The sequence below is a fragment of the Hemitrygon akajei genome, chromosome 12 (assembly GCF_048418815.1).
Source record: "Hemitrygon akajei chromosome 12, sHemAka1.3, whole genome shotgun sequence".
In the NCBI taxonomy this organism is placed as follows: Eukaryota; Metazoa; Chordata; class Chondrichthyes; order Myliobatiformes; family Dasyatidae; genus Hemitrygon; species Hemitrygon akajei.
The window spans coordinates 23555924-23571294 of record NC_133135.1 but is presented as its reverse complement, the minus strand read 5'-3'; the positions used below and the strand labels follow the sequence as shown (position 1 = coordinate 23571294).

General features: G+C 44.1%; 2 protein-coding genes across 4 annotated transcripts in view; one reads left to right on the top strand and one right to left on the bottom strand.

Annotated features, from left to right (window-relative positions):
- alg14 (ALG14 UDP-N-acetylglucosaminyltransferase subunit) overlaps nt 1-14669 on the top strand; it is a 107016-nt gene extending 92347 nt beyond the window's left edge. For 2 of the 3 annotated variants that reach the window (XM_073062733.1, XM_073062732.1), the window contains one exon: nt 14162-14669. In XM_073062733.1, the coding sequence (XP_072918834.1) occupies nt 14162-14392 (231 nt within the window). In that variant the 3' untranslated portion in view covers nt 14393-14669. The remainder of the gene's footprint in view (nt 1-14161) is intronic. The other variant, XM_073062734.1, reaches the window with a different exon arrangement.
- tlcd4a (TLC domain containing 4a) overlaps nt 1-15371 on the bottom strand; it is a 204468-nt gene that overhangs the window by 175331 nt on the left and 13766 nt on the right. The gene's annotated exons all lie outside the window — the stretch shown is intronic.

The window sequence follows — 15371 nt, the reverse complement described above, 5'->3', positions numbered from 1 at the left end:
GGGCACTGGTGGAGGCGTCAGAGGGGCACTGGTGGAGGCGTCAGAGGGGCAGTGGTGGAGGCGTCAGAGGGGCAGTGGTGGAGGTGTCAGGGGGCACTGGTGGAGGCGTCAGAGGGGCAGTGGTGCAGGTGTCAGAGGGGCACTGGTGTGCGAAGGCGGTGTGCAGTCTAACAGTGAGTGATTGTCTTAGTCATTTTTCTTTTGATCACAAGACCCTATTGGACATTGGTAATGTGGAATTCTGCAAGTCTGATTCACTGTTTTATTGGTGAACGGCAGGGGAGCTACGTGGCTCGGCCACACTGAAGAATAGCTCTCAAACCACGGTGTCACCTGTTTGCAGTCACCCAGGAGCGAAGCGTCAGAGTCAGTATGCTCCACCGGAAGTGGTGTACCTATAGTAATGCAGCTCTCTAATATAATGCAGCTCTCTAATATTCACTGAGCAGAACAGAAGATATATTGTGTTCAACTGCAGACTGCTGTGACATTCATGGACTCAGGGACTTGGACTATATTTTACTGCTGTCCTCAGTGTGCTACTGTATGTGTGCCTTGTGCTGTGAATGACTGTTGGGACAATGTTTTACACTTTGGCCCCGGGGTAACGCTGTTTTGTTTGGCTGTATTTGTGTGTACTCGTGTATGGTTGAATCTGTACATTACTAAAATTCTCATTTTTTTAATCTGTTTGTCGGTTTATCTGTTTGTGCCCTCAAATTAGCCAAAACGGTGCATTAAAGCAGCACTTGTTTTGACTGAATGGACTTTAAAATGCACTAACTTACAGAATGCATGCAAGGGTCAGGGTTATATTGGTATAAGATTGCTCACTCGTCAACAGGCCCCACTTTCCACACCTGATTCCAGCTTTCGTGGAAACCGCGATGTGACACCACGACGCGTGCATACGGCCAGCCTCAGAAGCGACTCACAATGCTCACAGCGGCAACACCAACCGGAGCAAAAGGGCAGGGCAGCTCTATTTTGAGCAGTCACATTCTGCTAATTGCCATCAGCATGTGCAGGATTGGGACAGATTTAACTGCCACCCATCAATAAGAGATACCGTAGATTCCGGACTACAAAGTGCACCTGATTAAAAGCCGCTGGCTCTAATTTTAGAAATAAAATCTATTTTATAAATGTACAGGCCGCACCGGATTTTAGGCCGCACCGAATTTCCGGCGGAACGGATTTTCGGCGCACTGGATTTCCGGCGGACCGGATTTTCGGCGCACTGGATTTCCGGCGGACCGGATTTTCGGCCGCTTGTAATATGAGATATTTACACAGAAAGATATTACACGTGTTGGGCTTCAAATTCTGCCCTGTGTTCGTTTTGGAAGAGAGACAACCAACACCGGATTACAGTGCAGCGTGGCTTTATTGCAGAACGCGTTTTGCCTTCCCCTTACATTCTGCTCTTATTTATACTCCTTTTTCCCCCAAACCAAACCCTCGCTACACATATTTGGTAAGGCTAAACTTTGTTATACCTACCGGTATTTGGTAACATCGGACACTTGTGTCCTTATTGGCCCGATACCATTCACACACGAGTTTTACTGTTTTTTTGTTTACTGAATCGCTAGCAGTTTCGGTGCAGCGGAATCCTCAGTTTCGCTCCCTCCCTCCCTTGTACTGCTGTCTAATATCACGTGAGCCATTCCTGACCTGAAGCGGCAGTCCCAAATTAAATCTCCACCGTCTCACCATCGATTCATGTATGCCAAGATTACGCGCAGCAGCTCGATTTCCTTGTTCAACCGCCAGATTGATTGCCTTTAACTTAAAAGCTGCATCATACGCTTTTCTTCGAGTGTTTTCCATGTTGATGAGGGTGAGTACAAATGGCTGATTTACAATAATTTGTGAAGTGCGCTTGATTTATCGTACAATTTCATTGGACCTCTGTGAACTACTCATCAATTTTATTGGTCTACTGTTACGAGGCAAAATGTTTTGGCGGCATGGGAAAAAACATTCTATTAGCCGCACCTTATTATAAGCCGCTATGTTCAATGCTGTTCAAAGCATGGGAAAAAAGTAGCGGCTTATAATCCGACATCTACGGTAATTAAATCTTGTTGTAATGATGTACTCCGAGACACCCATCAAACCCTTTGCTGCAGTCAAAGGACAGCGGTGACTATATCACCTCCATTTAGCAGAGCGCCAACCACATCATCAAGAGAAATCAGCATCCTGGAGACTTTGGTGTTACGGCTTCGTATTTTCTATCCAGCATTAGGGTAAAAAATATGGTCAGCCTAATTATGCCGCGTAGAAAGAGAAGGGGGACAATATGGTCGAGATGACGCGAAACATCGTCAGGAAGCGACAGAGAGGGAGAGAACAAGAATCTGATGAGGCCAGGGCCGCATGACTCCAGGATCAAAGAGTCAGGACCAAAAAGATGAGAGAAGATGAGACAGAGGAGGAGAGGCATGCATGTCTCCAGAATTACAAAAACAGGCACAGGAGGAGGAGAGAACAAGAATCGGATCTGGCCAGGGCCGCACGACTCCAGGATCAGAGAGAAAGAACAAATGGTAGAAGAGATGTAAAGACGAAGGATGAAAGGGCTGCACGTCTCCAGAATAACAACAACTGGCACAGAAGGAGGAGGAGAGAGGAAGAGACAAAGGAGCTGAGAAATGAATGTCTCCAGGATCAGAGACAAAGAACACACGGCAGAAGAGATGAAGAGATGGGGGATGAAAGGGCTGCACGTCTCCAGAATGACAAAAACAGGCACAGTAGGAGGAGAGAGGAAGAGACAGGAGAAAAGGAAAGAGCGACTCAAGAATATGCGGCAAAGAGTAATTATTGCGAGAGCTGCTGAAGATGACAATGCCCGCTTTCAGTGACAACACCTTGACAGAGAAAGAGCAAAATGCACGATTCACATGGCGTAACATTTCTGCTGATGTTGGTACGATGACCAGACTGTGCCCTCACTGTCATGCCTTCCTATTCACTGGAAAAACCGCAGATTTCTGCTGTATGAAGGGAAAGGTCAGGAAAGGCAATTTGCAACCTCTGCCCAATAAACTCCTCAATTTATACTACAGTGATGAACCTATTGCAAATGGGTTCAGGAAGAAAATCAGACAGTACAATTGCCTCTTCCAAATGACATCCTTTGGTGCCAAAGAAGTCCTTCCAATGAAGAATAGATGGGATCCTTCTGTGATTATTCAAGGCCAAATCCATCAGTACATCGGACATTTAATGCCAGACCCCAACCAGCAAGCCCGATTCCTTCAAATTTACTTCATGGATCCTCAAGACAGCGTAGAATTGAGAATGGGGGTACTACAGAATGATGGAATTCAACGTGAGATTGTTGAATTATTGGAAAACCTACTATGACAACGAAACCCATACATTGCGTCCCTTCGACTTGCAAAAAAACAAATTCAAGACATGCCAGAGGCATCCATTGTCATTGATCCTGACTGGAGACCGGCATTTGCACATGAGAGAAGATTTAATGCACAAATTGCCAATGAAGTCACTGTCATAACACCGAACAGCACCGAACCTCAAGCAAGATAATGGCACATTGTGTTGAAACAAACGAGGAGGTGATTTGCAAATAATTTCAGAGTCCCATCACTCATATGACAGCTTTCAATACATACTTTTCTTTCCACTTGGAGACGAAGGCTGGCATCATCAACTCCGTATGATGAACAACAAGAAACTGACAGCAATGCGTTATTATGCGTATCAAATAATGAACCATGAGAATGAGTTTAATGACCTTCTCAGAGGAGGATGTCTATTCCAACAATACTTGGTCGATATGGCTGCTAAGATTGAAGGCAAGAGGCTGAGCTACATCTGAATGAATCAAGCAACCTTGAGATCAACAACATACAGAGGCCTGACTGATGCATTGAATGATGACGATGATTTCAGAAATATCGGAAGGCACATCATCCTCTCCTCAACATTTGTCAGTGGACCGAGATACATGATGGAATGATGTCAGGACGCCATGATGTATGTATGGAAGTATGGTAATCCTTCATTGTTCATTACAATGACATGCAATCCACACTGGCCCAAAATCTGACAGCATCTTTTTTTGCATCAGCAACCGAACGATCGGCTGGATTTAATTGCGAGAGTGTTTGACTTGAAGAGAAAGTTGTTTATGAAGTACCTCACTGGAACAGATGGTCTCTTTGGTAGGTGTATCGCTTACATTGTAAGTATCAAATACCAAAAGTGGGGTCTGCCTCATTTGCACTGTCTGCTGTGGCTCGATGAGGCATCCAAGCTGAGACCACAAGATTATGATCAATTCGTGTAAGCAGAAATACCAGACCCAAATGAAAATCCCAGCTGCATGAATTAGTGTTGAAGCACATGATACATAGTCCGTATTGCACTACTAAATCAGCGTGTTGGCAAGATGGTACATGCAGTAAGAGGTACCTGAAGCCATTTATTGAGCATACAAGGTGTGGGGATGATTCCTATCCTGTGTATTGGAGACGGTCTGTGGAAATGGGAGGATTCGAAGGTCATCCAGTAGGACGACAAAGTCGAACTATAACTTCTGAATGGTTGGTCCCCTATAATGCCCAACTATTGAAGCCGTTCAGTTGTCATCTAAATGTAGAAATACGCTCATCTGTCAAGTCCATCAAATACGTGATCAAGTATACCATGAAGGGGAGTGATCGGGCAATTTTTGGAGTGAATAGAGAAGACGAAATCACACAGTATTTGACAGGCAGATATATCGGGCCCTCTGAAGCTGTCGGATCGATACTTGGATTTCCAATTCACGAGAGGGAACCAGCCATTGTTCGCCTTCAAGTGCACCTTCCCCAACAGCATCAAGTACTCTTTTGTGATAATGCTGTTGTGCAACTGAATAATGATATGGCAAGAACCACTTTAACGGAATTCATGGATCTTTGCACTCGCGATTCATTTGCAAGAACCCTGTACTATGCGGATATTCCCAGATTCTACACTTGGACTGGTAAGAGATGGGGAAAAGAGTGGAGGAGTACTCTGGGACTTCTGAAGCAAATGTTCTGGGTCGAGTATATACCGTTTCTCCACAAAGTGGTGACCTCTACTATTTGAAACTACTTCTTCATCATGTGGCCTAGTGGATAAGGCATCGGTCTAGTGATCTGAAGGTCACTGGTCCGAGCCTCAGCTGAGGCAGCATGTTGTGTCCTTGAGCAAGGCACTTAACAACACATTGCTCTGCGATGACACCAGTGCCAAGCTGCATGGGTCCTAGTGCCCTTCCCTTGGACAACATCGGTGGCGTGGAGAGGGGAAGGCCTGCAGCTTAGGCAACTGCCGGTCTCCCATACAACCCTGCCCAGACCTGCTCCCTGGAAACCTTCTAAGGCGCAAATCCACGGACTCACAAGACTAACGGATGCCTAGTTTTCTTCATCACATAAAAGGGTCAGTATCTTTTGAGTCATTGAAAACACATGATGGAGATATCCTTCCATCATTCAAAGATGTCTGCAGAGAGAGGATTGTTGCAAACTGATGATCATTGACAGCAAACTATGGAAGAAGCAGGGAGAACAAGAATGCCCAGAGCAATGAGAGATTTGTTTGTTGTCTTGCTAACAAACACTGAAATCAACAATCTGCAGCAATTATGGAACCAGCTCAAGAATGCAATGTCTGAAGATTTCTTACAAATGGAGAGGGGAACTATCAATGATCCTAATATCATGATCGATGAGAGGCATCATGGACAAGCTCTTCTGTATTTCCAAGAGAAACTTGAGAACTTGGGCAAAACACTTGAAGAATATAACTTGCTGACACCAAGAAAAGGTACAATTACTCAAAGTGCTGGCAATCTGGAATTATTATGTGAACTGCAACACAACAGAGACAAACAGCAGGAATTTGTTTCACAGAAGGAGTCCCTATTGAATAATGAGCAAAGGGAAGTATATGAAAATGCGTGTGACTGCTTGGAAAGGAATCTCTCTACAATGATTTTCATTGATGCACCAGGAGGAACAGGCAAGACATTTATCAACTTGATCCTCGCTAAAGTTAGGGGAGATGAAGGTGTTGCTGTAATATCATCCGATATTGCAGCAACATTGATGCCTTGTGGTAGGACACCGCATTCAAGATCCAAGATACCCCTCAAAGTCAATGAAGATGCCCTTTGTAACATCGATTAAAAACACCAATACTGCAAATTTACTCCGAAATGTGAGGCTTATTGTCTGGGATGAGTATCCCATGATTAGGTGGGAGTGCTTGGAAGTTGTGGACCAGACCCTTTGTGACATATGCGGCAAGAATGAAGCCTTCGGGGGTATTTTAACCATTTGTTGTGGCGATTTCCGTCAGCTTCTGGCAGTTGTGAAACGAGGAAATGATGTTGATGTGGAGAACTCATGCATAAAAAAATCCTACTTAAGGAGAAGCTTCATCAAGTTTCAATTGAAGAGAAACATGTGATTGAGTGAGGGAGAAGGACAATATTCTGAGTTCCTGTTGGATGTTGGAGAAGACAAGATAGAGAAAAATGAAAATGATGAATTCGAATTACCTGAAGATATGATTATGGCTGCAAAATCTATGGAAGAATGTGTTGATTTCATCTACCCGACATTTGACAATCCTGCAGAACTGTTCTCAAGGAATTCTATCTTGGTTCCTCTCAATGAAATGATGCGAAATATAAACTTCACATGCATTAGACGCTTCCCTGGAATCATGAAAGAATACTGTTCCTACAATGCAGTTAAGTGAAGGAGCTAACACCACTCATTTTCCAACAGAATTCCTTGATTTGGTCGAACTCTCTGGATTGCCACCACGTAAACTGGAATTGAAGAGGGGATCTCCCATCATTTCATTGAGGGACTTGGATCTACCGAGGTTTTGCAATGGAACGCAAATGATGGTGGAAGAACTACATGACAGTCTCATTGTAGCAAAGATAAATATTGGTGCATTCAAAAATGACATCATCACGATCCCAAGAATTACTCTGTTTATCAGAAGGGGAAGATATCCCTCTTCAACAGAGCCAGTTCCCGATATAGTCATGCTTTTCTATGACTATACATAAGGCGCAAGGCCAAACCATGGAGAATGTGTTGATTTATCTGGAAAAACTGGTATTACAGCATGGTCAGCTGTATGTGGCTTTAAGCCGGGGAAAAATAAATGAAAACGTTAGAGTATTCTCGAAGGGTGGCAGATCAACCAGAAATGTTGTCATCAAAAGTGTCCTTCATTAAACGAGGTGGAGCTATATTTGTCTTGCTACACGTCCTTTTTCTTTAATAAACTGAGCTTTTCTTCTTTAATTTCCAAAGCAAAGCAATACCAATAGCATTCAGGTAAATTTAATGTTCATTCTGGTCACATCAGATTGCACTACCTTTCTCTCAAAGGGTGCCCCAGTGGGTCACCCGGTTGTCTATAACAATTAAACTTGAATCTAAACTTGGTGTATCACATAAGATAGTTAAAAAATCATCTAAGTGAATAGAGGAATCAGGAGCAGGGGTATGCCTGTCAGACTGTCATACCTGGTCCATCATTCAGTAAGATATTGACTGATCTAGTCTCGACCTTCCTCACGTAATAGATTGCAGCATCTGTGGCCTTCTGTGTCTCCACTTACCACCTTCTAAACTCCATCTCTACCTCCACCCTCCCTTTCCCTGCAGTCTTTATCTCCTTATCTGTTTCTACTTATCGCCCACCAGTTGCTATTTCCAAACTGTACCTCTCCCGCTTCCCCAGTTCCATCTGCCCATCATCTCCCTCCTCAACTGCTTCCACCCATCGTCTGCCAGCCTCGCCTCACCCCTCCCTCCCCCTTACACGCTCAGTACTAATGCAGGGTCTTGAACCAAAACATCGATTGACTATCCCTCTGCCTCCACAGATGATGAGCTCCTCATTTTCCTCAACACTACAGCGATACAGCCAAGTCCATCACAGGAAACGCCCTCCCCACCATTGAGCACATTTACAAGGAGTGACACCTCAAGAAAGCAGCATCTGTCATCCATCAGGCTGGAGGGACAGGAGCCTTAGGTCCCATACCACCAGATTCAGTAACAGTTATTACCCAGCAACCATCGGACTCCTGAACCAGAGGGGATAACTTCATTCACCTCAACACTGAACTGATTGCACAACCTATAGACTCACTTTCAAGGAGTCTACAACTGATGTTCTTAGTAGTATTTATTTTTCTTATTTGCACAATTTGTCGTCTTTTGCACTTTGGTTGTTTGTCAGTCTTTGTCTATGTGTAACTTTCCATAACTTCTGTTGCATGTCTTCATTTTCCAGTAAATGCCTGCAAGAAAATTAATCTCAAGGTAGTACACTCAGTAGTTCCTGTTATGATGTGTTTCTGGTTAGTCCTTTTTAGTTGCTATTTGTGCAGTTTTGATCAGGGTGGACTGGCTTTGCAACCTGCAGTTAACGAACAACACAGCACTAAACTGAACTGAACTAACATGAACATTCCTAGACTGCTTCAATGACTTTGTGATTTGATGTTTTATATTCTGTATTTTTCAGTAGTTTTTGCCATTTCTACAATTTGTTCTCTTTTTTGTGCGTTGGGTGTTTGATGTTTTCTTTGAACAGGCTCCATGGTGTTGCTTTGTTTGTGGCTGTCTGTGGGAAGACAAACCTCAGAGTTATATACTATATACGTACTTTGAATCTTTGAATATGGTGATGTATATGTATTTTAATAATAAATTTAGTTTTGACTTCCGTGCTTCCTCCCTATATCCCTCGTCCAGCACTAGAGACGGGTGGCGGGCGGGCGGGGTCAGGGTGAATCTTACTAAGAAAAATTTAAGCCAAATACAAAGTTTAAACACTCAACACAGTGTCAATGACAACGACTTAAAATGGACGGCAAAGCGATATGACTTAAAATGGTGGATGGTGAAGCGATCCGACTTAAAATAGCGGACGGCGTTCTCCTTCCTCGGCTCGTAAATACGAGTTGTCCGTAAGTCAGACGTTCGTAACTCGGGGACTACCTGTACATCGAAACAAAAGTCCTGAAGCCGTAGTAATTTTTTTAAATTGTAAATCCACAAAGGAAAGTTTGTGTGAAAAAGATGACACTTTGCACTTTCCATTTTACTCCGGCCTAAACAAACAAGACAATGGAGCCCACACTATTGGATGAAGCAGATTTCCCTTTTAATATCAGGTCATAAAAAGAAGGGTAAAAAGCTGCTGGAGAAACTCTTCTACCTCCAGTACATTGTTCATGTCTCCAGAATCCAGCACCTGCAGTCTATTGTGTCTAAATTTTAAATGGATCCTCAAATGTGAATCAATTTTGAAACTAGGGCAGCCCTTGAGAATCTAAATGAATAGTTTGTGCACCTTTCAGATCAAAGGATTTACATAAGAGTCAAGAGGTTTCAGGTTCAAATTGCCCCCAGACACACAATCTGGGCTGCTGTTGCAGGTTAGCACAAAGGAAGCTACATTGTAGAGATGTTTTCTCTCAGATGAGGCATTAACTGCAGGTTTCTTCCTTTGCTTCTTAGATTACCTGATCGTTACCCACTGACGTTTATAGAAACTTGCTGTGTGCACATTGTCTTTAATATTTTCAATATTACAACTATGACAATGTTTCAAAATGTCTGGAAATTGTTCTTGTATGTCCAGAGCTATTAAAGCAAGAGGATCAACACAGGATATTCTGCAGATGCTGAAAATCCAGAGCAGCACACACAAATGCTGGAGGAGCTGAATTGGTCAGGCAGCATCCATGGAAGGGAAAAAAGAGTCAACGTTTCGGGCCGAGACCCTTCATCACGACTGGAAAGGAATGGGGAAGGGAAAGGAGGGCATGCTAGAAGGTGGAAAGTGGAGCCAGGTGCGTGGGAGAGGGGGAATGAAGTAAGAAGCATGGAGCTGATAGGTAGAAAAGGTCAAAGGCTGGAGAAGAAGGAAGCTGATAGGAGAGGAGAGTAGATCATGGGAGAAAGGGGAGGAGGAGAGACATCATGGGAAGGTGATAGGCAGGTGAGGAGTTTAGAAGAGGTAAGAGGGGAGCTAGAGTGGGGAATTGTAGCAGAGGGGATGGGGGTGAAATTACTTGAAATTGGTAAAATTGATGTTCATTCCATCAGGTTGGAGTCTACCCAGATGGAATATGAGGTGTCACTCCTCTAACCTGACAGTGGCCTCATCATAGCAGTAGAGGAGGCCATGGACTGACATGTTGGAATGGGAATGGGGATTGGAAATAAATTTTTTGGCCACTGGGAAATCCTGTTTTTTGCAAATAGAGTGAAGGTGCTTTACAAACAGTCTATATTGGGTCTCACCAATGCGGAGGAGGCCACATCAGGAGCACTGGATACAGTACAAGGCCCCAACGGATGACCCCACTCAGGATCATCAGAACACCATCATCACCCTCATCAACTCTGGAGAGCTCCCATCCATTGCCACCAACCTCATAGTTCCCTGTCTCTACAAATCTGAATGTCCAGGTAGGCCCATAGTTTCTGTGTGCACCCGCCCCACTGAACTGCATACTGTGACTCCACTTTATCCCCCTTGGTCCAGTCTCTTCCCACCTGCATTCTCAAAACTTCACATGCTCTCAATCCCCTCGATAACTTTTAATTCCCTGGCCCTGGCCCTGGCCATCTCATGATCACCATGGATGTCCAGTCCCTATACACTTCTGTCCCCCTAACAAGAAGACCTTAGAGTTCTCTGCTTTTTTCTCAACAATAGACCTGACTGTTTTCCCTCCACCCCCTTTTTCTTCTGTTTGGCAGAACTGGTCCTCGTCCTCAACAATTTCTCCTTCAGCTCCTTCCACTTTCTCCAAACTCAAGGTGTAGTATTGGGCACCTGTATGGGCCCCAGCTAAGCCAGCCTTTTTGTTGGCTGTGTGGAGCAATCTTTGTTCCAAGCCTTCCCTGGTAATTCTCCCCAACTCTTTCTGCACTACACTGGGGCTGCTTCATGCACCCATGCTCGCTCATCAGCTTCATCTAGCTGCCACTCTGTCCTTAAATTCACATGGTCCATTTCTGACATATTTCTCCCCTTTTTTCATCTCTCTGTTTCCATTCCTGGACACAAACTGTCTACTGATAACTTTTATAAACCTACTGACTCCCATAGCTGACTTGACTATACCTCTGTCCACCCTGTCTCTGAAAATGTAGTCCCCTTTACTCAGTCCCGTCGTCTCTGCCGCATCTGTTCCCAGGATGAGGCTCTCCTTTCCAGGACATCAGAGATGTTCTCCTTCTTCAAAGAAAGGGATTTCCCTTCCACCACCATTGATGCTGCATTCATCTGCATCTCCTCCATTTCCAGGATATTTGCCCTCACCCCATTTTCTCCACCTTAACAGGAAGAGTTCCTCGTGTCCTCACCTACCACTCTCTGAGCCTCCGCATGCGTCACATCATTCTCCTCAACTTTCACCTTTTGCACCATCGTTGCCTCTCCCACTCTCATTTTTTGCCTAGGGATGACTCCCTTGTGATTCCCTTGTCCATTCATCCCTCCCCACTAATCGCATTCCTGGCACTTAACCCTGCAAGTGGCAGACGTACTTTCAGGGCCACAAACAGTCTTTTCAGGTAAAACAACATTTCACCTACAAATCTGTTGGGGTCATCTGCCATATCCGGTGCTCCCACAGGTGATGGAGCCCAGGCAAGGGGTTGCTCTACTACACTTACCGAGGAAAGCCAGACACGTGGAAGCTTGGGAAAAGGAAAAGAAAATGAAACTGAGCATGTTAAGGCTTTTCATATTCTGTAAGGTAAAATCCAGCATTGGTTCTGTGGGTGTGGAGCAACTGTGCATGGTGGGTGAAGAGCCATCTGAGGTGGTTGAAGGGAATGGGGTAAGATGACAATTTCACTGGTGCAAGGGTTTGGAATTCATAAATTAATCTTTTGTCTCTTCACATTGATGGTGAAAGGATGTGTCATTGAGGATGGGGATTTAATTTCAACACATGACTTCATCTAGCACGCTGTTGAAATCAGATCATTCTTTTTCACTGTGGCACTTATCATATACAGTGCTTGTGGAATTTAACATTGCTTTCCTTGGCCAGTGATTCATTAGCTGCATTAGATCATCACCCAAGATCAACTGTGAATTTGAGGGTCTGGGGTCGAGGACTGGCGGCCTTGAAGCGGAGGAGGGGCTGGAGGTCTGTGTGTGTGAAGGGTGGGAGGGTGGGTATGGGGCTTGTTTTGTTGTTGTCTTGCTTTGTTCTGTTATTCAAAGTTCAAAGTAAATTTATTTTCAAAATACCTACTGTATGTCACTATATAAAACCCTGAAATTCATTTTCTTGCAGGCATAATTAATAAATCCAATAACCATAACAGAATCAAAGAAAGACCAAACCAACTGGGTGTTCAGTCAGTGTGTAAAAGACAACAAAATGTGAAAATATAAAAAGAAATAATAATAGTAAATAAGCAATAAATATTGAGCATATGAGATGAAGAGTTCTTGAAATTGAGTCCATAGATTGCAGGGAACATTTCAATGATGGGCCAAGTTGAGTGAAGCAAGAGCCCAATGGTTATGGGGTGAGACGTTCTTCCTGAACCTCGTGGCATGTGTCCTGAGGCTCTTGTACCTTCTTCCTGATGGCAGCAGTGAAAGGAGAGTGTGACCTGCGCGGTTGGGGTCCCTGATGATGGACACTGCTTTCCTGTGACAACGCTCCATGTAAATGCGTTCAATGGTTGGGAGGGCTTTATCTCTGATGGACTGGGCCATATCCTCTATTTTTTGTAGGATTTTCCGTTCAAGGGCATTGGTGTTTCCATACCAAGCTGTGATGGAGCCAGTCAGTATACTTCTCACCACACATCTATCTTTGTTTGTCAAAGTTTTAGACTTCAAGCAGAATCTTTGTAGACCCCAATGGAAGTAGATGCACTGCTCTGCATTCTTCATAATTGCATTTATGTGCTGGGCCCAGGACATGTCCTCTGAAAGGACAACACTGAGGAATTTAAAGTTGCTGACTTTTTCCACCTCTGATTTCCCCAATGAGGACTGGCTCATGGACCTTTGATTTCCTCCTCCTGAAGTCAATCATCAACTCCTTGGTCTTGCTGACATTGAGAGAGAGGTTGTTGTTGTGGCACCACTCAGCCTGATTTTCAGCCAGAAGGTAGTGAATCTGTGAAATTCATTGCCATTGATGGCTGTGGAGGCCAAGTTATTGGGCGTATTTAAAGCTGTGGTAGATAGATTCTTGATTAGTAAGGGTGTCCAAGGTTTTGGGGAGAAGGCAGGAGAATGGGATAGGGATAATAAACCAGCCATGATGGAATGGCGGAGCAGACCTGATGGGCCAAATTCTACTCCTACCTACTCCATAAGGTTTTGTTTTGTCAGTATTTGCTTGCATTATGCCCTTATCCTTCTTTGCTTTGCCTATTAGAGGAGAGCTGGTTTGGCTACAGTTCTATGCAGCTGGCAGCTTTCAAGGACTTTGCTAAGCGTGAGTGCTTCCCCCACCTAAGTGGACATTTAACCCATTATAAGAGTCAGGCTGAATTTAACTTTTCTAGACATCCACTTGTATGAACTTTACATCTGATATCATAAGATCAGGAGTCCTGGAAAAGGAAGTGCCTTTCCTAAAGCTCCCTCAGGCCAGGCATTGAAGCATCTGCCCTTGTGGCCTGTATGACTCAGTATCACATTATCATGGTGGATCTAATCATCTCAGTACAGCTGTCTGATAAAACTATACTCATCAAATTTTGGCATAGGACTTACAGATGGATATTTTGAACATTAAGCTGTTATTAGAAATCAGTGTTTCTCACGCTCTGTGATGTCCATATTCTCTTCTTAACCAAGCCCCCTTCCCCTGTAAGACACCTCTTCCTCTGTCTGTAACATGAGCCTTCTTGCCCTTCCTCTCGCTATTACCCTCTTCCCTTTCTTCCCCTCTGCCTCTCTATCCCCTCCTCAGGGGTATTTCTGAAACTATGCTTTGTCCAGACTAAGACAGACAAGATCTCACATCCAGTGTTAAAATGGGAGCAAGTTTAATGGTGTTGCTTGTCTGGTAATCTCTCAAATCATGCTGGTGTCCCCTTGTGTCTCCTTGCAGGTTCTGTGTAATGGACCAGGGACATGTGTACCTCCCTGCATATCTGCCCTGTTGCTCGGAATATTTGAAATGAAGAAGGTGCTGATCATCTACGTTGAGAGCATCTGCCGTGTGGAAACTTTGTCCCTTTCTGGGAAGATATTGTACTGGCTGTCAGATTATTTTTTCGTCCAGTGGCCCACACTGCAGAAGAAGTACCCCAAGGCAGTGTTCCTTGGTCGACTGGTTTGAACATACTGTAACTTTGGAGACTGGGACACTGATTGTAGAGATAATGTTTGCTTGCAGATGCCAGGTAGCAGCTGCAGTACAGAATAAATCACGCTCCATACTCTGTAAGGAGGAGAACTTGCACTGAAAAGTTTGGTATGAATTTATAATTTTGTGGATTTATTCACTGGATTGACGTATACAGTCTCAAGATTGTACCAGGCCGGAGAACAAAGTGTTAGCCATGAACAGTGTGAGGGAGTCAGTGTCCAAATAAACGAACTTACAACATTCTAAACACTAATAGATTCCTTTGTTACTCCCACTATTGGGGATTACTAAATAAACAGTATGATTGTCATTGCACCCTTTCATTATGAAAGTTTATCTATGCATGAATCGCTCATTCTCTTACCCCTATGAATTTTGCTGGGTCATGTCATGTATTTAGTGATAGTTAAAGCCTTTTTCCCCTCACAAGACCAACAATTTTAATGGATCTACACCAACTAATCTTCTAACAGTTCACTGCAGTCCATGACTACAAATCAACATAAAGAAAAATGCGGAGTATGTTACATAATTGCTCGCCCCACTCCACTTGCCCATCACCCTCGCACTCCTCCACTCCACCCAGCCCATTTCCATCTGTCCTCCCTACCTCTCTTATTTAGTTCCACGTACCACCTTCCTTTCCTGTCAGATTCCATCATCTGCAGCTCTTTCTTGCCTCCACCTGCCATCTCTCAGCCTCCATCGTTCCCTCCTCCATCTGCCAATCACTCCTCCTCACCTGTGTCCGCCTCTCACTCACCAGGTCATGCTCCACTTTTCTCCTTTCCCTCTTTATACTACCTACTTCCCCTCTATCTGTTTAGCTGAAGTCTCAAGACTCTCAATCCAAAATGTTAACTGTCCATTTCCCTCCGCATATATTTCCTCACCTACTGTTCATCGCATTTTTCTCAGATTTAATATTGTACTTTTCTTGATTCATACT